This window comes from Esox lucius, chromosome 11 (genome assembly GCF_011004845.1).
Source record: "Esox lucius isolate fEsoLuc1 chromosome 11, fEsoLuc1.pri, whole genome shotgun sequence".
Lineage (NCBI taxonomy): Eukaryota > Metazoa > Chordata > Actinopteri > Esociformes > Esocidae > Esox > Esox lucius.
The window spans coordinates 38,686,588-38,710,516 of NC_047579.1; the positions used below are offsets into that span (position 1 = coordinate 38,686,588).

A 23,929-nucleotide genomic window follows, 5' to 3' on the forward strand; every position below is an offset into this window, starting at 1 on the left:
AAGAGAACCTACAGGTCAGTAGATCATTAGGAACAGGGTTGGAGAAAACATACAGGACTGTAGATCTTAAGGAACAGGGTTGGAGAGAACGTACAGGACTGTAGATCTTAAGGAACAGGGTTGGAGAGAACGTACAGGACAGTAGATCTTAAGGAACATGGTTGGAGAGAACGTACAGGACAGTAGATCTTAAGGAACAGGGTTGGAGAGAACGTACAGGACTGTAGATCTTAAGGAACAGGGTTGGAGAGAACGTACAGGACAGTAGATCTTAAGGAACATGGTTGGAGAGAACGTACAGGACTGTAGATCTTAAGGAACAGGGTTGGAGAGAACGTACAGGACTGTAGATCTTAAGGAACAGGGTTGGAGAGAACGTACAGGACAGTAGATCTTAAGGAACATGGTTGGAGAGAACGTACAGGACAGTAGATCTTAAGGAACAGGGTTGGAGAGAACGTACAGGACAGTAGATCTTAAGGAACATGGTTGGAGAGAACGTACAGGACAGTAGATCTTAAGGAACAGGGTTGGAGAGAACGTACAGGACAGTAGATCTCCCGGAACAGGGTTGTGCAGCCCTGCAAATGAAGACTGTAAGCTTGTGCCAAGTCTTAGTTCTGGTCCTACAGTAGATCCATTGTTGTGCCAAAACATAGACAAGTAGTTTATTTTTTATATTCCTTTATTTATGCAGAGAATTCAGAGTGACACCTCTATTACAGCAATATCTTTTTTTTATTACATAAAAAGATATAAATAATGAAAAGCGATGCGAGTGAACCGTGAAAAGGCCACTAATCAGATATTTAAACTGTTGTATGGGCACCAGAAAAACTGCAGCTAAATTCTAAAATAAAAATTGTAGTAAGTCTGTGCTCTTCCATGCATTTCTCCGGAAGTGACAAGCTGTGATCAGGCTGGCTTCCCCCTATTATAACCACAGCTGACAGAAGTGCAACCCAGCATACTCAAACCTCTCCTAGCGACCGGAAAACATCTCCCAAATGCACAATAGCCCTTAAATAGCTCATGTGAATCAAGTAGTTCATTAGTCGATAATCAGTCACACTGGCCTTAAACTCTTGGCCTTCGGGGTAATTCATAAAATGCCACCTCTGGTATCTCTGGTTTGAAAATGTATCCACCGATCTGACCATTGTCCAATTCCCATTCCCGTGCCAACATATCCTGGTGTAGTTGATGGATTCGGGTTAAACTCTTGCATCGGTTTCTTCGGGGCTGGCATGCTGATTGCGTGTCTCTGCTGTCCATTTGTAATCTCTTGCCAACTCACTGACCTGCTGTTAACTTTCAATGGAGTTTCGCCCTAAATGCTGATTGCTGCACAATCCGCCATGGTTTGTAATGTGTAGGCAAGTTTACCCAGGCAATACTGAATGACCATCTCTGGGGTCGGTTTGGTTTCAGCCCATAAAACATAAAAGGTTAACACCCACCGGTTGTAGGACATCTTTTGTAGCACTTATAGGAACATAAAATGCCAAGGGTTACAGCATTGCTGGACCCTGGTGCCCTTTTGTTAAACAACAAACATCTTGCCGCTGTTATAACACTTGCCTGGTAATTTAGCATTCTGGAACCCTAAGACATCAGATCACCTGTCATAACACTCATCCGGGGTGCTTATCAGTCTTTATAAAACATCAAACATGGACACATCAATGCATTCATAAATTACAAAGTCACCGGACATGCATACGTCATTCCAGAAGTTCTGCCCTAACATACGTCATACAGGAAGTCCATACATAAACACTGGAAGTCCCACCCACCAAACCGGATGTCCCGTCCACCTGTCAAATCAATCTGGAAGCCCCACCCACCAAATAAATCACCAAAGTGACACAATATACCCTACATTTACTACTTGTACGGTTACAGTCTTCAATCTGTACCAATGGAAGTACCAAAATCTGACAGTTTTGTCTGCTGCTCGACTACGTTTATTTGGTTGGACTAATGACAAAGTTGTTTCAGGAGTTCGTTTCATAATGTATTTCGGAAATAACGTTAAGCCTATGGATATATTCTGGCAGTTAAAAATAACCAGCCAATCAGAGCTACAGTGGGGAGAACAAGTATTTGATACACTGCCGATTTTACAGGTTTTCCCACTTACAAAGCATGTAGAAGTCTGTAATTTTTATCCTAGGTACTCTTCAACTGTGAGTGACAGAATCTAAAAAAAATATCCAGGAAATCACATTGTATGATTTTTAAGTAATTAATTAGCATTTTATTGCATGACATAGGTATTTGATACATCAGAAAAGCAGAACTTAATATTTGGTACAGAAACCTTTGTTTGCAATTACAGAGATCATACGTTTCCTGTAGTTCTTGACCAGGTTTGCACACACTGCAGCAGGGATTTTGGCCCACTCCTCCATACAGACCTTCTCCAGAATCTTCAGGTTTTGGGGGTGTTGCTGGGCAATACAGACTTTCAGCTCCCTCCAAAGATTTTCTATTGGGTTCAGGGCGGGAGACTGACCTTGAGATGCTTCTTACGGAGCCACTCCTTAGTTGCCCTGGCTATGTGTTTTGGGTCGTTGTCATGCTGGAAGACCCAGCCACGAACCATCTTCAATGCTCTTACTGAGGGAAGGAGGTTGTTGGCCAAGATCTCGCGATACATGGCCCCATCCATCCTCCCCTCAATACGGTGCAGTTGTCTTGTCCCCTTTGCAGAAAAGCATCCCCAAGGAATGATGTTTCCACCTCCATGCTTCACGGTTGGGATGGTATTCTTGGGGTTGTACTCATCCTTCTTCTTCCTCCGAACATGCAGAGTGGAGTTTAGACCAAAAGGCTAAATTTTTGTCATGACCTTCTCCCATTTCTCCTCTGGATCATCCAGATGGTCATTGGCAAACTTCAGACGGGTATGGACATGCGCTGGCTTGGGGGACCTTGCGTGCGCTGTAGGATTTTAATCCATGACGGCGTAGTGTGTTTCTAATGGTTTTCTTTGAGACTGTGGTCCCAGCTCTTTTCAGGTCATTGACCAGATCCTGCCGTGTAGTTCTGGGCTGATTCCTCACCTTCTTCATGATCATTGATGCCCCACGAGGTGAGATCTTGCATGGAGCCCCAGACCGAGGGAGATTGACCGTCTTCTTGAACTTCTTCCATTTTCTAATAATTGCGCCAACAGTTGTTGCCTTCTCACCAAGCTGCTTGCCTATTGTCCTGTAGCCCATCCCAGCCTTGTGCGGGTCTACAATTTTATCCCTGATGTCCTTACACAGCTCTCTGGTCTTGGCCATTGTGGAGTCTGTTTGAGTGTGTGGACAGGTGTCTTTTATACCGGAAATGAGTTCAAACAGGTGCAGTTAATACAGGTAATGAGTGTAGAACAGGAGGGCTTCTTAAAGAAAAACAAACAGGCCTGTGAGAGCCGGAATTCTTACTGGTTGGTAAGTGATCAAATACTTATGTCATGCAATAAAATGCATATTAATTATTTAAAAATCATACAATGTGATTTTCTGGATTTTTGTTTTAGATTCCGTCTGTCACAGCTGAAGTGTACCTATGATAAGAATGACAGACCTCTACATGCTTTGTAAGTAGGAAAACCTGCAAAATCGACAGTGTATCATATACTCGTTCTCCCCACTGTATATATATATATATATATATATATATATATATATATATATTTATTTCTTTGTAAAGCACATTGAATTGCTTCGATGTATGAATTGTGCTTTATAAATAATCTTACTTGAGAGTAGAAGCCACAACACAGGCTTGACAGCACAAATGAGGAAGTGAAACATTTCAGTGGATTCCTTCTGATATCGTCTCACATTTACTAGACATTCTGTGATAGAGACTGATCGCCCAACTTCACGACAAAGGCTGTCCTGTTCAGCAATCCTCTTTTTCATTTCCAATATGAAGATCGGAGTGTGGAGAAGTCTCCTCCATCTGACAATAGGTGAGTTTAAATTGCAAAATGTTACATTTCCAGATTAGGGAGAAAGCAGTAAACACTGCTTTATTTGAAATTAATGTTTTAAGGGGTAATTATTAGAAACAGGTACTCAAGGATACTTCCCAGTGTGTTTCATGACATGCGATTGACAGGGAATTGATTTAAACATTTAATGTTCAGTATAACATTTGAAAATATTCACATGTAAATCTGCAAAGTCTTAGCTATCGATTGTCAGAATAGATTACTGCGGGCTAATAGGTTCTGTGGTGTCAACACAGAATCCTGAGTGGGGGGGGGCAATTACATTGGGCCTCATGATGTACATGTGCCACCATCTTGGTTATTTTATACCCAATCATGTTACTCACTGGTCGCCTATTGACCTAATTAGTTTCATCTTCCAAGTTTTGTTTTTCAGCAATACCCTACTTTTCCAGTCTTTTGTTGCCTCTGTCCCAGAATTATTTGAATGTGTCGCTGGCATCAAATTAAAAGTGGGCATGTTTTTTTTCAAGAAACAATAAAATGTCTCAGTGTCAGCATTTGATATGTTGTCTTTGTACTACACTGCTCAATAAAATGAAGGGAACACTTATATCAGACAACAAAATATGTTAAAGATCAAAATCTTTCATGTACATTGTGTAATATGTTGAGAACAAAATGACGTAACAACGGTCAATGGAAACCAAAATCAGCAACCAAGTGAGGCCTGGATTCAAACTCACACCAAAAATCTAAGAAAACAGTTGAAACCACAGGCTGTTCCAACTTGTGTGAATTTCTTCACAGCAACTTATAATGTGACTCAGAGTATGTACTACGGATGATGTCCTGGAGGATCTCCTCCCAGACCTGGATCAGGGCATCAGTGAGCTCCTGGACAGTCTGTGACGCAACTTGACAGCATCGGATACAACGTTACGTAATGTTCTCAATTGGATTCAGGTCTGGGGAACGTGAGGGCCAGTCAATGGCATCAATGCTTTTGTAAACCAGGAACTGCCTACATATTCTGGCCATATGAGGCTGGGCATTGTCCTGCAACAGGAGGAACCCAGGGCCCACTGCACCATCCTAAGGTCTAATGATGGGTCTGAGGATTTAATCCCAGTACCTAACAGCTATCAGGGTACCGTTGGCTAACACGTGGAGGTCTGTGCGACCCTCCAAGGATACGCCTCCCCAGACCATCACAGACCCACCCCCAAACCGGTCATGCTGGATGATGTTGCAGGCAGCATAACATTCACCATGGCGTCTCCAGACTCTTTCACGTCTGTCACAGGTGCTCCGTGTAAACCTGCTCTCATCTGTGAAGAGAATTGTGGAATTCTAGTGTTCTCTGGCAAATACCAGTCAAGCTGCATGGTGCTAGGCTGTGAGCACAGGTCTCACTGGAGGATGTCAGGCCCTCATGCCCCCTCATGGAGTCCGTTTCTGACAGTTTGGTCAGAAACATGCACACCATGAGCCCTCTGGAGGTCATTTTGTAGGGCTCTGGCAGTGCTCCTCCTGTTCCTCCTCGCACAAAGGGCAGATAGTTTAAGTTTTTCAGTTTTGAGTAATTTTTGAAATGCACCAAACAACACAGAGTCACCCTGTACAATTAACATTTTGTGACATGGCACCCGACAACTACGTAGCAAGAATTAAGAAGAAAAAGCAAAAATATAGCTAAACAAAAAATAAAGCAATGATATACAACAATGTACACTAGCAGCAGTTTAAAAAGAGTACTGTAAACTGGCATTAATCTAGGTAGTAGTATTGAACATCACAGATATGGCAAGTATGGCAATAATATAAATAATGCAATTTGGTAGAATTATTGAATATTATGGAATATTAAAGATAAATAAGAGTGCAATAAACGTATGAATGGTGGCATTGCACATTACAACTATGCAGTGAGAATTAGCCAGATAAATACAAACCCGATTCCAAAAAAGTTGGGACACTGTACAATTGTGAATAAAAACAGAATGCAATAATGTGGAAGTTTCAAATTTCAATATTTTATTCAGAATACAACATAGATCAATCAATCAATCAAATGTATTTATAAATCCCTTTTTACAACAGCAGTTGTCACAAAGTGCTTTACAGAGACACCCCAAGGAGCAAACAACAGTAGTGCTGAATTTCAGTGGCTAGGAAAAACTCCCTAAGAAGGTTGAATTTTAGGAAGAAACCTAGAGAGGACCCAGGCTCAGAGGGGTGACCAGTCCTCTTCTGGCTGTGCCGGGTGAGATATTAAGAGTCCAATTGGAATAATAAAAACATTTCTCTGGGCTAAATCCAGAGTCTATTTGATTTTAGACTAGGTCAGAAGTATGACCAGGTGGACAAGGACAGGGACAGCAACGGGCCCCCCAAACCAGGTAATCCACAGGTGTGGACCAGGACCTCATCTCCTCCTAAAATTTAAAACTGGAGGACACTGTAACACCTTGGAACTGAGATGGGGGGGTCCGGTGACACTGTGGCCCTACCTGGGCCCTAACAGGCAGGAAATCAATCCACCCACATTGCCAGGCATCAACCAAAGGGACACCCACCAACCGCAACCCCCCCGAATGAGGGCAGAGTATTGCTAGCAGCGTGCAGCCCAATTGCACAAGTGCGCAACCGAGATGACATATCAAATGTTTAAACTGAGAAAATGTATCACTTTAAGGGAAAAATAAATTGATTTTAAATTTCAGGGCATCAACATATCTCAAAAAAGTTGGGACAAGGCCATGTTTACCACTGTGTGGCATCCTCTCTTCTTTTTATAACAGACTGCAAACGTCTGGGGACTGAGGAGACAAGTTGCTCAAGTTTATGAATAGGAATGTTGTCCCATTCTTGTCTAATACAGGCTTCTAGTTGTTCAACTGTCTTAGGTCTTCTTTGTCGCACCTTCCTCTTTATGATGTGCCAAATGTTTTCTATGGGTGAAAGATCTGGACTGCAGGCTGGCCATTTCAGTACCTGGATCCTTCTTCTATGCAGCCATGACATTGTAATTGATGCAGTATGTGGTCTGGCATTGTCATGTTGGAAAATGCAAGGTCTTCCCTGAAAGAGACAACGTCTGGATGGGAGCATATGTTGTTCTAGAACTTGGATATAACTGTCAGCATTGATGGTGCCTTTCCAGATGTGTAGGCTGCCCATGCCACACGCACTCATGCAACCCCATACCATCATAGATGCAGGCTTCTGAACTGAGTGCTGATAACAACTTGAGTTGTCCTTGTCCTCTTTTGTCTGGATGACTTGGCGTCCCAGTTTTCCAAAATGAACTTCAAATTTTGATACGTCTGACCACAGAACACTTTTCCACTTTTGCCAGCAACGGCGAATGGCACGGTGGATTGTGTTCACCGACAATGTTTTCTGGAAGTATTCCTGAGCCCATGTTGTGATTTCCATTACAGTATCATTTCTGTATGTGATGCAGTGCCGTGTAAGGGCCCGAAGATCACTGGCATCCAGTACGCACAGAGATTGTTCCAGATTCTCTGAATCTTTGGATGATATTATGCACTGTAGATGATGATAACTTCAAACTCTGCAATTTTTCTCAGAGAAATTCCTTTCTGATATTGCTCCACTATATTTTGCCACAGCATTGGGGGAATTGATGATCCTCTGCCCTTCTTGACTTCTGAGAGACACTGTCATTCTGAGAGGCTCTTTTTAAACCCAATCATGTTTCCAATTGACATAATAAGTTGCAAATTGGTCCTCCAGCTGATCCTTATCTGTACATTTAACTTTTCCGGGCTCTTATTGCTACCTGTCCCAACTTTTTTGGAATGTGTAACTCTCATGAAATCCAAAATGAGCCAATATTTGGCATGACATTACAAAATGTCTCACTTTCAACATTCAATATGTTATCTATATTCTATTGTGAATTAAATATAAGTTTGTGAGATTTGTAAATTACTCCATTCCTTTTTTACTCACAATTTGTACAGTGTCCCAACTTTTCTGGAATTGGGTTTGTGTATATATATATATATATATATATATATATAGATATATACGGCAAAAATATAGCAACAAAAAGAGAAAAGAGATAAGATAAAGAGAGCTGTCCTGCTGCTGGGTTGATGCCCTTCTACAGCCGTGTCCAGTTCTCCTCGTGTAACGGCTCATCTCCTGGAATCTCCTCCATGCTCTTGAGACTCAACTGGGATTCTAAGCTAACCTTTTTGCGACAGCACGTATGGATGTGCCATCCTGGAGGAGCTGGACTGCTTGCTGTTGCCTCTCCAGTGCACCTGTTGTCACTTTCATTTGCATCAAAACAGGTGACGTTGATTCACAATCGCTTATGCTTCCAAACTGGACAGATTGATATTAACTGACTTGGTGTTTTACTGTGATGCTTATGTGTTCCCTAAATTCTTTGAGCAGTGTATTTCCTTCTGGGGGCTGTAGTTTTTTTCTGACATGGTTAACTAACTTCGAAAACCCCAGACCTTTTAAGGTACAGTTGTGCTCAAAAGTTTGCATATCCTTGGAGAATTGGTAATATATGTACCATTTGTAAAGAAAACATGATTGAGCAGGCAAAATGCATGTCTTTTATTTCTTATGGGATTCATATTGAACTGTAGGTCATAAAAGAATGGCACAATCATAAAACAAAACATTGCAACAATGAATTATTTTTTTTTTACCCCTGTTCAAAAGTCTGCATACCCTTAGTTCTTAATACCGTGTATTGCCCCCTTTAGCATCCATGACAGCTTGCAGTGTTTTGAAATAGTTTATAGTCAATGAGGCCCCGAATTCTTGCAGGTGGTATAGCTGCCCATTCGTCTTGGCAAAATGCCTCCATGTCATGCAAAGTCTTTGGTCGTCTTGCACGTTTGAGATCTCCCCCAGATCTGCTGCATTCATCTTGCCATCAATTTTCACAAGATTTCCTGTGCCTTTAGAGCTCACTGTATTGTCGTATTGTGCTCCTTGAAACAACCACACATGACATCACAGTGCATATCAAAGCAAAACTGAAACCACGGTGTCCAAGGACCCAAATGCCACCTAAACAGAGCTTCAGAGTTTCTCTGCATCTTCATATGATGAGCGTAGCCTTGTTAGTTTCTACGGGACAGACGGCTGGTAATTGAGGGCCCAGCAAAAAAAACGAAATGTATTGATGAAATAGAAAATTGTTTACTCCTCAGATTTGAACCATAACAAAATGCTAAATATTTGTGCATTGTTCAGCTGTATTCAGTGTCAACAGCACGGATCAATTCAAGAACTTTAGAGGAATGGAAAGACATTTTTCTAAATATGTTTGATGATTTTAATCTTATTTGCCAACACTTCATTTTTCAACCTAATCTTGACCCAAATCATAGCAAGCAGTTGTTCATCAACAGATACACAAAAGGTAGAAATTAGGACTTTCAAACTAAACTGCAACCATGCCTTTTATTAGAAAAGTGTTCAGCTGTAACACATTCCACATATCTGACCAGCCTTTTTTTCTATTCTGTTTAAAATGTGTTCATCCTATTGGTATTTAATTGAAAGCTTTCATGCATGACTTTTAGAACGGAACCGAATGTGATGCTGAGTACATCGTGATGAGCCACGCACCAGCTGTTCACTGTCTGTAAATAAAAACCAATGAAGAAGCCATGTAGATCAGACAGAAAAGTAGCATTGAATGATTTTGAACTGTGTAATACTGTAAGAAAAATTGTGTTTGACTATTTCAAAAGAAAGTGAATGTCCAAATGTCTTTGTCTGTCTGTGTCTGTGTCATTCATGAAACTCAAATTAGAATTTTAGCAACAATTAATAAGTGCTTTCTACGATTGCAATTCTGTTTACAGTTTGTGGTTTCCTGTGGTAGTAAGAAAAATGGAAAAACATCCTTTAATGTAAATGAGAGGCGGGGGGCGTCAACAGGGTGCAATTTATTCCGTTTTGACAATGGCTTACTCTCTGCTGATTTCAGATTTAAAATCCACATATATATTATATATGTGGATTTTTATCCTGAAATATATATATTATAATATATATGTGGATTTTAAATCTGAAATCAGCAGAGAGTAAGCCATTGTCAAAACGGAACAACTGTGAGAGACGGAATCTAAAACAAAAATCCAAAAAATCACATTGTGTGATTTTTAAATAATTAATTTGCATTTTATTGCATGACATAAGTATTTTATCACCTACCAACCAGTAAGAATTCTGTCTCTCACAGACCTGTTAGTTTTTCTTTAAGAAGCCCTCCTGTTATCCACTCATTACCTGTATTAACTGCACCTGTTTGAACTCCTTTCCGTATTAAAAGACACCTGTCCACACACTCAATCAAACAGACTCCAACCTCTCCACAATGGCCAAGACCAGAGAGGTGTGAAAGGACATCAGGGATAAAATTGTAGACCTGCACAAGGCTGGAATGGGCTACAGGAAAATAGACAAGCCAGCTTGGTGAGAAGGTGACAACTGTTGGCGCAATTATTAGAAAATGGAAGAAGTTCAAGATGAAGGTAAATCTCCCTCGGTCTGGGGCTCCATGCAAGATCTCACCTCGTGGGACATCAATGATCATGAACAAGGAGAGGAATCAGCCCAGAACTACACGGCAGGACCTGGTCAATGACCTGAAGAGAGCTGGGACCACAGTCTCAAAGAAAACCATTAGAAACACACTACGCCATCATGGATTGAAATCCTGCAGTGCACGCAAGGTCCCCCTGCTCAAGCCAGTGCATGTCCAGGCCCGTCTCAAGTTTGCCAATGACCATCTGGATGATCCAGAAGAGGAATGGGAGAAGGTCATGTGGTCTGATGAGACAAAAAGAGAGCTTTTTGGTCTAAACTCCACTCGTCGTGTTTGGAGGAAGACAAAGGATGAGTACAACCCCAAGAATACCATCCCAACTGTGAAGCATGGAGGTGGAAACATAATTCCTTGGGCATGCTTTTCTGCAAAGGGGACAGGACGACTGCACCGTATTGAGGGGAGGATGGATGGGGCCATGTATCGCGAGATCTTGGCCAACAACCTCCTTCCCTCAGTAAGAGCATTGAAGATGGGTCGTGGCTGGGTCTTCCAGCCTGACAACGACCCGAAACACACAGCCAGGGCAACTAAGGAGTGGCTCCTTAAGAAGCATCTCAAGGTCCTGGAGTGGCCTAGCCAGTCGCCAGACCTGAACCCAATAGAAAATCTTTGGAGGGAGATGAATGTCTGTATTGCCCAGCGACAGCCCCGAAACCTGAAGGATCTGGCGAAGGTCTGTATGGAGGAGTGGGCCAAAATCCCTGCTACAGTGAGTGCAAACCTGGTCAAGAACTACAGGAAACGTATCCTCTCTGTAATTGCAAACAAAGGTTTCTGTACCAAATATTAAGTTCTGCTTTTCTGATGTATCAAATACTTATGTCATGCAATAAAATGCAAATTAATTACTTAAATATCATACAATGTGATTTTCTGGATTTTTGTTTTAGATTCCGTCACTCACAGTTGAAGAGTACCTATGATAACAATTACAGACTTCTACATGCTTTGTAAGTGGGAAAACCTGCCAATATCAGCAGTGTATCAAATACTTGTTCTCCCCACTGTATATTCACCAGTCTATTGCTCAACAGTTGGTCTGTGATACTCAGGCCAGCATGTAAACTATAAGTGAGAAAAAGCAGCTCTTCTACAGAATGGTTTCACAAAGGAAATATTGTGCTTTAAATAGGTCATTTGGGTTTACAAAGGGTGTAAATGATGTAACAAAATGCAGTTCCTGTCAAGTTTGGAGACCAACTCATTCCAGTAACAACCCAGGGGAACGACCCAAAAGCAGACACGGACAAGGTCTTGTCTCTGTGCGACATGTTTAATCAGGGATGGACAAGAGAAGGTCGGGGACAGCCAGGTTTCGGCACACAGAGCGGGAGTAACATAGTGTATGCGAGTAGCAGGTTATAGGTCCGGGAATGGTAGGATGTCGGTGATCTGTGTCTCTGAGGATCTGGCTGGCAGACGGCAGGCAAGGATCGTAGTCGGGGTGGGCAAAAGATCAGGATATGGGAAGGCAAGCAGAAAAAGACAAGGGAACTCTAGGGAAGATAACGCGGGAACGCTTGTAAAAAGTACACAAGACCAACTGTTACAGAACAAACTGAGGACCTGGGTTAAATACCGAGGGCAATCAAGAGAACAGGGAACACCTGGGTGTGAGGCAGACGAGAACAAACAGGTGACAGGTCGTGACAATTCCCGGGTGTATCTTTAGTTTGGCTACGTTGCACATTGTAAAATAATAGTGGAATTATGTAGCAACCAAAAATGTGTCATAAAGATCAAAATACATTTAATATTGTAGATTATTTAAAGTAGCCACCCTTTGCCTTCATGACAGCTTTGCACACTTTGCATTCTCTCATATCAGTGTCACATCCGTGCCAGGTGATGAGGCAACCTCTCCTAATACCTTCAGTGGTGCTTTGGTAGAAGTTGGTGTGTTACAGACCATGAAGAAATGTATTCAGCTGCTTTGAGTTTTATTTGTTGTTTATGAAAGTGGTTATTATAACACTTATATAAAACACTTATATAAAGTGTTACTCAGATATACAGCCGCAGCAATAAACATTTATGAATGGTGAGGAAATGTTTATATAACCTGTGTTACATATTGCAGTAAATAATTCTAAACATACAACCGCTGAGAAACCTCTGTTAATGCATGTTCCACCGTAATGTTTTGATTGGTCAATATTCCTCCCCAACAGTTTGTCAAATGGCTTTATCATCTTTGGCAGGTAGGAGTTTCTATATGTGAAACCTTCTAAAAATATTTAGTAACATGATTGGACATTAAATACAATGTAAAAGTACAAATGTTACATGTGTAAAGAAAGACATTGACTAGAACACATTTTCCTATAATGTCAAATTGCTTATTTGATTAGTATTCATTTTTCATTATTTTTCTCTTTCCTACATTTTAGCTGAAGAGATCAGACTGGTCAATGGCTCTAGTCGCTGTTCAGGGAGAGTCGAGGTTCTTTACGAGGGCCAGTGGGGAAGAGTGTGTGGTCAGAACTGGGACATCAATGACGCCAATGTGGTTTGTGTCCAGCTGGGATGTGGGAGGGCTAAAAGTGTCCTAGATAGTGCCCAATTAGGACACAGGGGTGGTGGTGGGACTACATGGCTGGATAATGTTGGGTGTCGAGGTAATGAGAGTTACCTCACAGAATGTTCACATGGAGGGTTGAAACACCAAGACTGTTTTCAGGCTAAAGATGCTATAGCTGTCTGCTCAGGTAAGAAAACTCCCTGTAGATGTAAAATGTATGAAACATTGCAATACTCTTATCACAGTAAATTTGAATTTTGTAACATTGTTAAAAGTACAGTGAGGGCAAAAAGTATTTGATCCCCTGCTGATTTTGTACATTTGCCCACTGACAAAGAAAAGACCAGCCTATAATTTTAATGGTAGGTTTATTTAAACAGTGAGAGACAGAATAACAACAAAAAAATCCAGAAAAACACAAAATTGTTATGAACTGATTTCCATTTTAATGAGTGAAATAAAAATTTGACCCTTCTGCAAAACATGACTTAGCACTTCCAAAATCCTTGTTGGCAGTCTGAGGTCAGACTTTTCTTGTAGTTGGCCACCAGGAGGGATTTTGTCTCACTCCTCTTTGCAGATCTTCTCCAAGTCCTTAAGGTTTCGAGGCTGATGTTTGGCGACTTGAACCTTCAGCTCCCTCCACAGATTTTCTATGGAATTAAGGTCTGGAGACTGGCTAGGCCACTCCAGGATCTTAATGTGCTTCTTTGTGTCACTCTTTTGTTGCCTTGGCCGTGTGTTTTGGGTCATTGTCATGCTGGAATATCCATCCACGACACATTTTCAATGCCCTGGCTGAGGGAAGAAAGTTCTCAGATTTAACTGTACATGGCCCCATCCATCGTCCCTTTGATGCAGTGAAGTTTTCCTGTCCCCATAGCATAATGTTTCCACCTCCATGTTTGATGATGGGGATGGTGTTCTTGGGGTCATAGGCAGCATTCCTCCTCCTCCAAACACAGCGAGTTGAGTTGATGCCCAAGAGCTCTATTTTGGTCAAATCTGACCACAACACTTTCACCCAGTTCTCCTTTGAATCATTCAGATGTTCATTGGCAAACTTCAGACGGGCTTGTACATGTGCTTTCTTGAGCAGGGGGACCTTTCGGCCATTGCAGGATTTCAGTCCTTCACGGCGTAGTGTGTTACCAATTGTTTTCTTGGTGACTATGGACCCAGCTGCCTTGAGATCATTGACAAGATTCTCCTGTGTAGTTCTGGGCTGATTCTTCACCGTTCTCATGATCATTGCAACTCCACAAGCTGAGATCTTGCATGGAGCCCCAGACCGAGGGAGATTGACAGTTCTTTTGTATTTCTTCCATTTGCAAAAGATCGCACCAACTGTTGTCACCTTCTCACCAAGCTGCTCGGCAATGGTCTTGTAGCCCATTCCAGCTTTTTGGTCTTGGCCATGGTGGAGAGTTTGGAATCTGATTGATTGATTGCTTCTGTGGACAAGTGTCTTTTATACAGGTAACAAGCTGAGAGTAGGAGCACCTAACCCTTTAAGAGTGTGCTCCTAATCTCAGCTCGTTACCTGTATAAAAGACACCTGGGAGCCAGAAATCTTTCTGATTGAGAGGGGATCAAATATTTATTTCACTCATTAAAATGCAAATTAATTTATAAAATTTTTGACATGCTTTTTTCTGGAGTTATTCCGTCTCTCACTGTTCAAATAAACCTACCATTAAAATTATAGACTGATCATTTCTTTGTCAGTGGACAAAATCAACAAGGAATCAAATATTATTTTTCCTCACTGTACTTCCAGTTGAGAAGCATATCTCAGTAATTTTAACGCCTTAGTCCACAATGAAGGAAATCAATTTTCCTGTTTCCTGCTGAACATTAATTTCAATTTTATCCATGTGAAAGATCATGTTTAACTATCTTCAGGACAAGATAGCTGAATTATTGACGTATATCAATGGGTTCATTTTAAAATACATTGTTATATACATTGCTGGGTATATACACCATCTACATGTGAATATAAAACATAAGCCTCAACCTAGTTATCATGCCTTAACATTATCAACAACTATGATACATCCAACACAATTAGAAATGTGCCTATTTAGTAAAAGTAAAAATTCCTTGTGTAAAATGCTGCTCAAGTTTAAGAACCTACTAACCCTGAATGCCAAACTAGACACAAATGGATGCATCAGAGTGTCCTCAGATTTGCAGACAAAATAGATAGAGTGACAAGAGGAACAGTGAACTAAAATAACTTGAAATATAAATAATGTAATTCATATTCCACTTTTAATTATCAAAAAGAAAACTGAAATCACAGCCAGAGGATCAACCACTATTGTCAGGAACCCTGGAGCAAATAGGGTTAACAGCCTTTGCCAAAGACCAAATTAAAGACTTTCACCATGATGGTTCAGGGATTCAATGCAGCAACCTTTTGGTTAGTGTCCCAATGCTCTTTCTTGTTACCTGCCAACTTATTGCTTCAAATCATAATTTTCTCTTTCATTCATAGTTAAACCAAGCATCCGACTGGTTAATGGGACAGACCTCTGCTCTGGGAGGGTGGAGGTCTATCAAGCTGGCCAGTGGAAAACTGTGTGTGGAGACACATGGAACCTGCAATATGTTAACGTTGTGTGTAGACAGCTGGGTTGTGGAAAAGCGCTGTGGGCCCCAGAGAAGGCCTACTTTGGTCAGGGCAGTGGGCCCATCTGGCAGCAGGATGTTGCCTGCTCTGACAGTGAGTGTTCAATCACACAGTGCTTACACACAGCACAAGGAACGCATTACTGTAGTAATGGAAACATCGCTGGTGTTAATTGTTCAGGTAAAGGAGTTTCTTTGAGTCTCTTGTCTAAACTTCAGTTACATCAGGATTTGGTGAGAATGTTTTGACAGATTTAGAAATGTCTCACCAAAAGGACAATCCTGTTAAGCATTAAGTATTACTGCCATATTGAGCCCTATTCTGCCACCTAGTGGAGAAATTACAGTTTCACAAAGTCTGGAACAGAGTATCTGGCTAATTCAGTATATAGTCCAGCAGACTGTTCCCTCAGTTAATGTAAGTTCACTGGATGTTTTGACCTACAGGTTTGGTCTTGCAGAAGCCTTCCCTCTCCATAGACCCGTCCTATTCTGACATCTTACATGGAGAGCAGGTCCAACTCACCTGCAATCTCCCAACCCTCATCCCATGTAATGCTGTAGAATTCATCTTCAACCTGAATGGAGACTCTGTCATGAATGTGACCATTGGATCCTCACAGTCCAGAGTTATGTTAACCCAGTTTAAAATGGATGCTTCACATCAGGGCAGATACAGCTGTCTCTACAGAACCACCTCTAATGGCCAGGCCGTCAGCTCCCCTTACAGTAACTCAACTGAAGGTGAGATTGTTTGAAAACAGTCTAATCATTATAGAGTCTTGATGGACTGATTACCTTCTCCACCACACATACAGGATTTATGAGTGGAATCACCGCTCTCAAATTCCTGTTTATATTTTCTGCAGTGCACCTTCTACATCCGAAAATCTCCCTCACTGCTCCAAATGGATGGATGTTCTGGGGATCTAAGGGGTCAGAGGTCACCAGGGGCCACAGCTTCTCCATAACCTGCTCCATTCAGCCACGGTATCCTGGAGGTCTCTTCCATCTGGACTTCTCTGGCTCCAACAGGACTGAGACTAAGCAAGCAGTCAACCACTCTGCCTCCTTTCACTTCCCTGTTGCAGGGTATAAACATGAGGGGAACTACAGATGTAGCTATGAAGTCAACGTTTCCACTTGGGCATTAGGGTCAGCTAAGAGTAATCTGACTGTCACCATGAGAGGTAAAATAACACAAGCTTTTAAATCATCCTTTATGAACCCTAAGGTAGAACAATTTGAATATTCTAACATGAATTATTATCCTTCATGTCAAGTTTTTTGTTTGCTTTTGTGTCCTATAAAAAATGTTCAACTATTAATCTCTATATCTTGAAGTTTTACAACACTTTTGTTGCCTCCAGCATCCATGGTCCCCTTCATTGCCTCTGGAGGGACTGGTGTGCTGATACTGCTGTCACTGTTTCTGGTTGTCCTCTATCTAGTCAGGAGGAGGACAAGGGGGAGCAGGAATCAATCTGCAGAGACAAATCAGAGAGAATGTAAGTGATTCTCTATACTGATACTCAGAGCCAGAATCTGAACCTGAGTTATACCTTGAGATTGGAAAGTTGAGTCAAGTGGAAGTATAAGAACAATTCAGTCTGAAATGTGTTTGTTGATAAATCATTTCATTTGGAAGTATTTTTTCTGTCATCTAGATTGTGTTGTTGGTAATATTAATGAACCAGTGTTTATGTGACAGGTATCAATAACAGATATGACAGAGTGGCAGAAGAAGAAAAAGGAGACTATGCGAATGTTGAAAATGTCCTTTACCAGAGTGGCCCTGAGAAAGTGAATGATGGTGTTAAAGGAGTTCTACCTGGGTTCAGTGGTACTATTAACAGCAATGATGATGAAGATGATGATCATGATTACATTAATGTCTCCACTCAGGATAGTGCTCAAGACACGAATAAGTTCATTTATGAAAACTGTTAGGAAACGTAATAGCAGACTGACTGTTTCTTCTGACTCAATCACATGGATTTGGTCCTTTTTATGAACAACATTTGCAAACAATTTTGCCAACAAGTATTTTGCCAACAAGTATCTTGTCTCGCCGATTTTGCAGGTTCAGAGTATTATTTGTGCGCACAAAAAAGGAGCGCGTCTGACATGTCTGTTCATGAACTCAAAGCATTCATTGTGCTCTTGTACAGTGGGGAGAACAAGTATTTGATCCAGCAAAATCGGCAGTGTTTTTCCCACTTACAAAGCATGTAGAGGTCTGTAATTTTTATCATAGGTACTCTTCAACTGTGAGTGACAGAATCTAAAAATACAAAAAATCACATTGTATGATTTTTAAGTAATTAATTAGCATTTAATTGCATGACATAAGTATTTGATCAGAAAAGCAGAACTTAATATTTGGTACAGAAACCTTTGTTTGCAATTACAGAGATCATACGTTTCCTGTAGTTTTTGGCCAGGTTTGCACACACTGCAGCAGGGATTTTGGCCCAGTCCTCCATATAGACCTTCTCCAGATCTTTCAGGTTTCGGGGCTGCCGCTGTGCAATACAGACATTCAGCTCCCTCCAAAGATTTTCTATTGGGTTCAGGTCAGGAGACTGGCTAGGCCACTCCAGGACCTTGAGATGCTTCTTACGGAGCCACTCCTTAGTTGCCCTGGCTGTGTGTTTCGGGTCGTTGTCATGCTGGAAGACCCCAGCAATGACCCATCTTCAATGCTCTTACTGAGGGAAGGCTTCACGGTTGGGATGGTGCCCTTGGGGTTGTACTCATCCTTTTTCATCCTCCAAACACGGAGAGTGGAGTTTTGACCAAAAAGCTCTATTTTTGTCTCATCAGAACACATTACCTTCTCCCATTCCTCCTCTGGATCATCCAGATGGTCATTGGCAAACTTCAGACGGGCCTGGACATGGTTTTCTTTGAGACTGTGGTCCCAGCTCTCTTCAGGTCATTGACCAGGTCCTGCTGTTTAGTTCTGGGCTGATCCCTCACCTTCCTCATGATCATTGATGCCCCACGAGGTGAGATCTTGCATGGAGCCCCAGACCAAGGGAGATTGACCACCTTCTTGAACTTCTTCCATTTTCTAATAATTGCACCAACAGTTGTTGCCTTCTCACCAAGCTGCTTGCCTATTGTCCTGTAGCCCATCCCAGCCTTGTGCAGGTCTACAATTTCATCCCTGATGTCCTTACACAGCTCTCTGGTCTTGGCCATATGTGGAGAGGTTGGAGTCTGTTTAATTGAGTGTGTGGACAGGTGTCTTTCATACAGGTAACGAGTTCAAACAGGTGCAGTTAATACAGGTAATGAGTGGATAACAGGAGGGCTTCTTAAAGAAAAACTAACAGGTCTGCGAGAGCCGAAATTCTTTCTAGTTGGTAGGTGATCAAATACTTATTTCATGCAATAAAATACAAATTAGTTATTTAAAAATCATACAATGTGATTTTCTGGATTTTTGTTTTAGATTCAGTCTCTCACAGTTGAAGTGTACCTATGATAAAAATTACAGACCTCTACATGCTTTGTAAGTAGGAAAATCAGCAAAATACGTACATATTGACTGTCTGTACCACATCTCAATTCATGTCAGTGTACCTCTATATTTACAATCCAGGAGTCAGACCCCCCAAATGTAAGCCATCAGGCTCACAGGGTACTTGATCTATCCATACATGTTTTATATTACCCGTAGTAGTAATTTATAAGGTGGTCGCAGGACAATTGTTTTGCATTCTTGACAGAAAATATTGCCTAATGTCTACATTGCACTGTAATATCCACATCAATAACTGTGTTGCACAAAAAAAGAACTGGAACTTCACTACGACAAAACTGCAGTGGTGGTCATTGGTTTCACCTCCTAACTTTCATCTGTTATATTTAGCAATTAGCTTAGGTTACATAATCATCTCAGATAACCCTCAGCAAAATGTCCTCTGTCCAGTAGAGACACAGCATAGCCTCCATTTTGTAAATAAAAAATGCTATCTGTTTCACCTGTTTTATCATTGCAGAATTTTTGCTGGACCGCGTAAGTGGGCCCGGCCTAGAAGAGCCAATGTCTCTGACTGAGTGACTGAGTGATCGACTGACTGACCGATCCTTATTAAATAGCATAGTGGTTAGAGACGCAGACTGGAACAACTGGTCCCACGTTTGACTCCCATCACAATGGAAACGCATTATGCCTTGGGATTTTTTTAGGACAGACAAAAACTTTGCTGCCCACAACCTTTGTAGTTATGTTATAGGAAGCCAAAATTTTCAAATTATGCCCTAGGAGAGGTTGAAATTATGTTCAGGTAAATTTCTGTTAGATTTCTGCTGACCCCTTATTCCAGCAATACAATCAGTTGTGCAAGAACCTGGCTCATATACTGCAATTAACACATTTTGAAATGTTCTTTCTCCAATAAAATGTATTATAGTAAGCAAATAACATATAGATTGCATTTGGAGCCCTTCAGTGTAGATAGCTTTTATCATTGTTAATAAAAAAAATGTCACAAAGATTTTAGAAAATATGTGAGAGCTTTTTTTCTAATAGTTACAGTTTTTAATGAAATAATTGCAATAGAAATCAAGGTAACAGCTAGCAAGATAGTGTTTTTTTTGGATTCCTGACTTTGAGGAGTAGTCTGGACCTGTGCCATCTTCCCCTTTGTATAGCTTAAAGCGTGTCCCTGGCTCTGGTGTGCAATCTGTCTGTTCTTTTACGCACTATTTTCCCAGGTGAGCGACACTGTTGAAAGGATTCCCAGGTGGTGTGTCCAGGGGGTGGCCATGGCAACCAACGGGCTATAGTCCTGCTTTATTGAATTGATCTACTTGTCTAACGGTCTATCAGAAAACAGATTAATCGCCCCAAAACATCTGTGATCTGATAGGCCGTTAGTCATGCAAGACCATTGGTCGTTGTGCAACTAAGAGCAACTCAGATCTGATGTCAGTATTGCACTTTTCTCAAGTAGCTTTCGGAGCGGTTAATCCAATTCACGCACAACCACCTTAACTTGTAGACGCGAAGCGCGCCCCTGGATTTAGCCGTAAGCAACAGGGTCATATTTGAAACCAAACTGACCAATGAACAGCCACAAAACGCTCTATCTGAACCAAGCGTGCCGCACAAGCCCTGAAAAGTGAAGCCAAAACGTCTCTATCGCCCCCTGGTGAGTGGTCCCAGTATAGGTCATAAACCCCGCCCTCCCCATGTTATTCAATGGGACGCAAGACCAACTAAACAATTAAATTACCCTTCAAATATATTTTTTCCGAAGCTGGTTTCTGTCATTTACTGTAGTTTGTATCACGCTAATGTAAATTCAAGAGTTTGTTTTTAAAATAAGTTTGTTTTTAGTTAGTTATTTAATGCTCTAAAAACGGTGGTGTGACGTCGTGATTCACAGCTGTGATTGACAGCTATCTGAGCCGAGGAGCCACTGAATCTTCGGAGGACTGAGGAGATTGGAACTTTACATTTAATCTCTAAATTTCTATAATTTATATAATTTCACACAGACATAATGGGTTGTTAACCGATCTGGCATTTCCAATCGATCTTTGAATTTTTTTCGGTAAGTTAAATTTATAAGCTATTTAATTAGTAAATAAATGTAATGGGCTAGCTAACGTTAGCTAAAAGACAACAAGCCTCGTTAATAGCCATGTTAATAGCTAGCAGGTGATCGTTAGCTAGAAGTTACCAATAATTTTTGTATTAGGCCTATTCTAAATTAAGGTTAAACATGATATAAGTTAGGCTATAACATATCGTCTAGGTTTAACAAGCAAAGGTTGTACTGTACTTGGACTTGCGATTGATTACGGTATGCGCATTCTGCGAGGGAGAGTTGATTTCGCGGCTTTACGGCTTTACTTCCTTCTTGCTACTGCGCATAACTACTGCGCAGAACTGGTCCCAAGATCGCTATCGGCGCAGACGCAAGTCCAAGATGTCAGCGCCGTATCAGGACACTGGTGGCTTCATTTTTCACCAATGGAAAAGAGCGAAAGGGCATCGTCCATTATTTATACAGTCTATGATCTGAACAGGTTGGTTGCATGGGCAGACTGGGAAAAAAATTCTGCCCTGTCACTGTAGCCCACATTACCATGTCTGTACGGACACACACATTGGCTACTTACATGTGTACATATGGGGGAGCTAACAAAAGAATATATAAGCAGTACAGTATGTCACAGTTATTTAAACCTTTAATTTATAAGTTAATGGCAGACGAAGCTCACTACTCTTTAAATAGGACAAAAAAATGATATCTTATGCACATATACAGTACTATATGTTTTATGTTGTACGGCTGTTGTGTGCTGTCTGTCTGTGCATTTTGTCTGCTGTCACTGTCATTGAACAGTATGTTTTTCATTGTGTCACTGTCTGTTTGGTTCTACTTGTTCATCTCTGTTGTCACTCTCTGTGAACTGTGTCTGTCTTTCTCCTTGTTATAATGTACAATTCATTTTAAATGTATCTACATGTAGATATCGTTACGATTATCATTACGATTATTGTCATATGTTAATTACAAACCCAAAGTACATTGGTGTATCACTGTTTTCTTCCCGCCTCTACCACACTCCTCCCTGTCTCTAGGCCTACAGCGTTCTTCCTCACAGCATTGGTACTAGAAGACCAGGGGACTCTGGCGGTATTGATTCCAGCAACATCCTAGTTAATGTACTCTTAAAATGCACAGCCAAAAGAGGACTGGTCACCCCTCTGAGACTCGTTCCTCTCTAGGTTTCTTCCAAAATTTTGGCCTTCTTAGGGAGTTTTTCGTAGCCACTGAAATTCAACACTGTTGTTGTTTGCTCCTTGGGGTTTCAGACTGGGTATTTTGTAAAAGCACTTTGTGACAACTGCTGTTGTAAAAAGGGATTTATAAATAAATGTGATTGATTGATTAATAATGAATTTTTAATAGATGCATGCTATGTTCCTATTGACCCATAACACTGTTAAGTAATTCAGCAACAAGTGGCTGGCTGTAAAAGTCTTTGTCCAGAGTATAGGATGTAAACGTTGCAGTGTTTATCGCAGATTGCTCTCAACACTGGAATACACATGAATACAAACAAGTAATCATAACAGTACGAAAGGCAAAAGGAATATATACATATACAATAGGAAAAGGTAGAATTATATAGAAAATAAATACTACAAAATAAGCAAAACCTCTAAATAACAGCAGCAGTAATAGTTGTGTGTGTGTTTTTTTGTGTGTACCAACACTCTTCAAAATGTTTAAATCCTTTATGCTTTACAGTTATTTGTGAATTATAGTATGTTAAATGTCTGTGTGTGCATACGTGTGTGGTGTAAGGGTAGGTGTGATCTGTGTGTGTGGTGTAAGGGTAGGTGTGATCTGTGTGTGTGGTGTAAGGGTAGGTGTGATCTGTGTGTGTGGTGTACGGGTAGGTGTGATCTGTGTGTGTGGTGTACGGGTAGGTGTGATCTGTGTGTGTGGTGTACGGGTAGGTGTGATCTGTGTGTGTGGTGTACGGGTAGGTGTGATCTGTGTGTGTGGTGTAAGGGTAGGTGTGATCTGTGTGTGTGGTGTAAGGGTAGGTGTGATCTGTGTGTGTGGTGTAAGGGTAGGTGTGATCTGTGTGTGTGGTGTAAGGGTAGGTGTGATCTGTGTGTGTGGTGTACGGGTAGGTGTGATCTGTGTGTGTGGTGTAAGGGTAGGTGTGATCTGTGTGTGTGGTGTAAGGGTAGGTGTGATCTGTGTGTGTGGTGTAAGGGTAGGTGTGATCTGTGTGTGTGGTGCAAGGGTAGGTGTGTGAGTGTGATCTGTGTGTGTGGTTTACGGGTAGGTGTGTGAGTGTGATGTATGTGTGTGGTGTAAAGGTAGGTGTGTGAGTGTGATGTGTGTGTGTGGTGTAAAGGTAGGTGCGTGAGTGTGATCTGTGTGTGTGGTGTACGGGTATGTGTGATCTGTGTGTGTGTGTGTGTGTGTGTGTGGGGTACGGGTATGTGTGTGAGTGTGATCTGTGTGTGAGTGTGTGAGTGTGATCTCTTGTGTGACACACATGCACAGGTACCTCATATCCTAAGGGTTAATTAAGCGTTAATTAGAGCCACTATATTAATAAACTGGTAGGTGTGTCTCTCAGTGTTGTCTTCCCACCTCCACTGCACTTGACTCTGCTGCAGATGTTTGGCTGCCTACACTGGGCCCAGTAA

The 23,929-nt window shown here is 41.4% G+C and overlaps 1 protein-coding gene across 1 annotated transcript; it reads left to right on the forward strand.

The window, feature by feature from the left end:
• The first annotated feature begins 3,892 nt into the window (after nt 1-3,892).
• LOC109616308 (antigen WC1.1-like) lies at nt 3,893-17,939 on the forward strand. Its single transcript, XM_034295147.1, has 8 exons — nt 3,893-3,970; nt 12,743-12,772; nt 12,962-13,300; nt 15,593-15,823; nt 16,177-16,473; nt 16,599-16,919; nt 17,100-17,237; nt 17,441-17,939. The coding sequence occupies exons 1-8, from the start codon at nt 3,928-3,930 to the stop codon at nt 17,677-17,679; spliced, it is 1,638 nt and encodes a 545-aa protein (XP_034151038.1). The 5' UTR covers nt 3,893-3,927; the 3' UTR covers nt 17,680-17,939.
• Nucleotides 17,940-23,929: the final 5,990 nt, after the last annotated feature.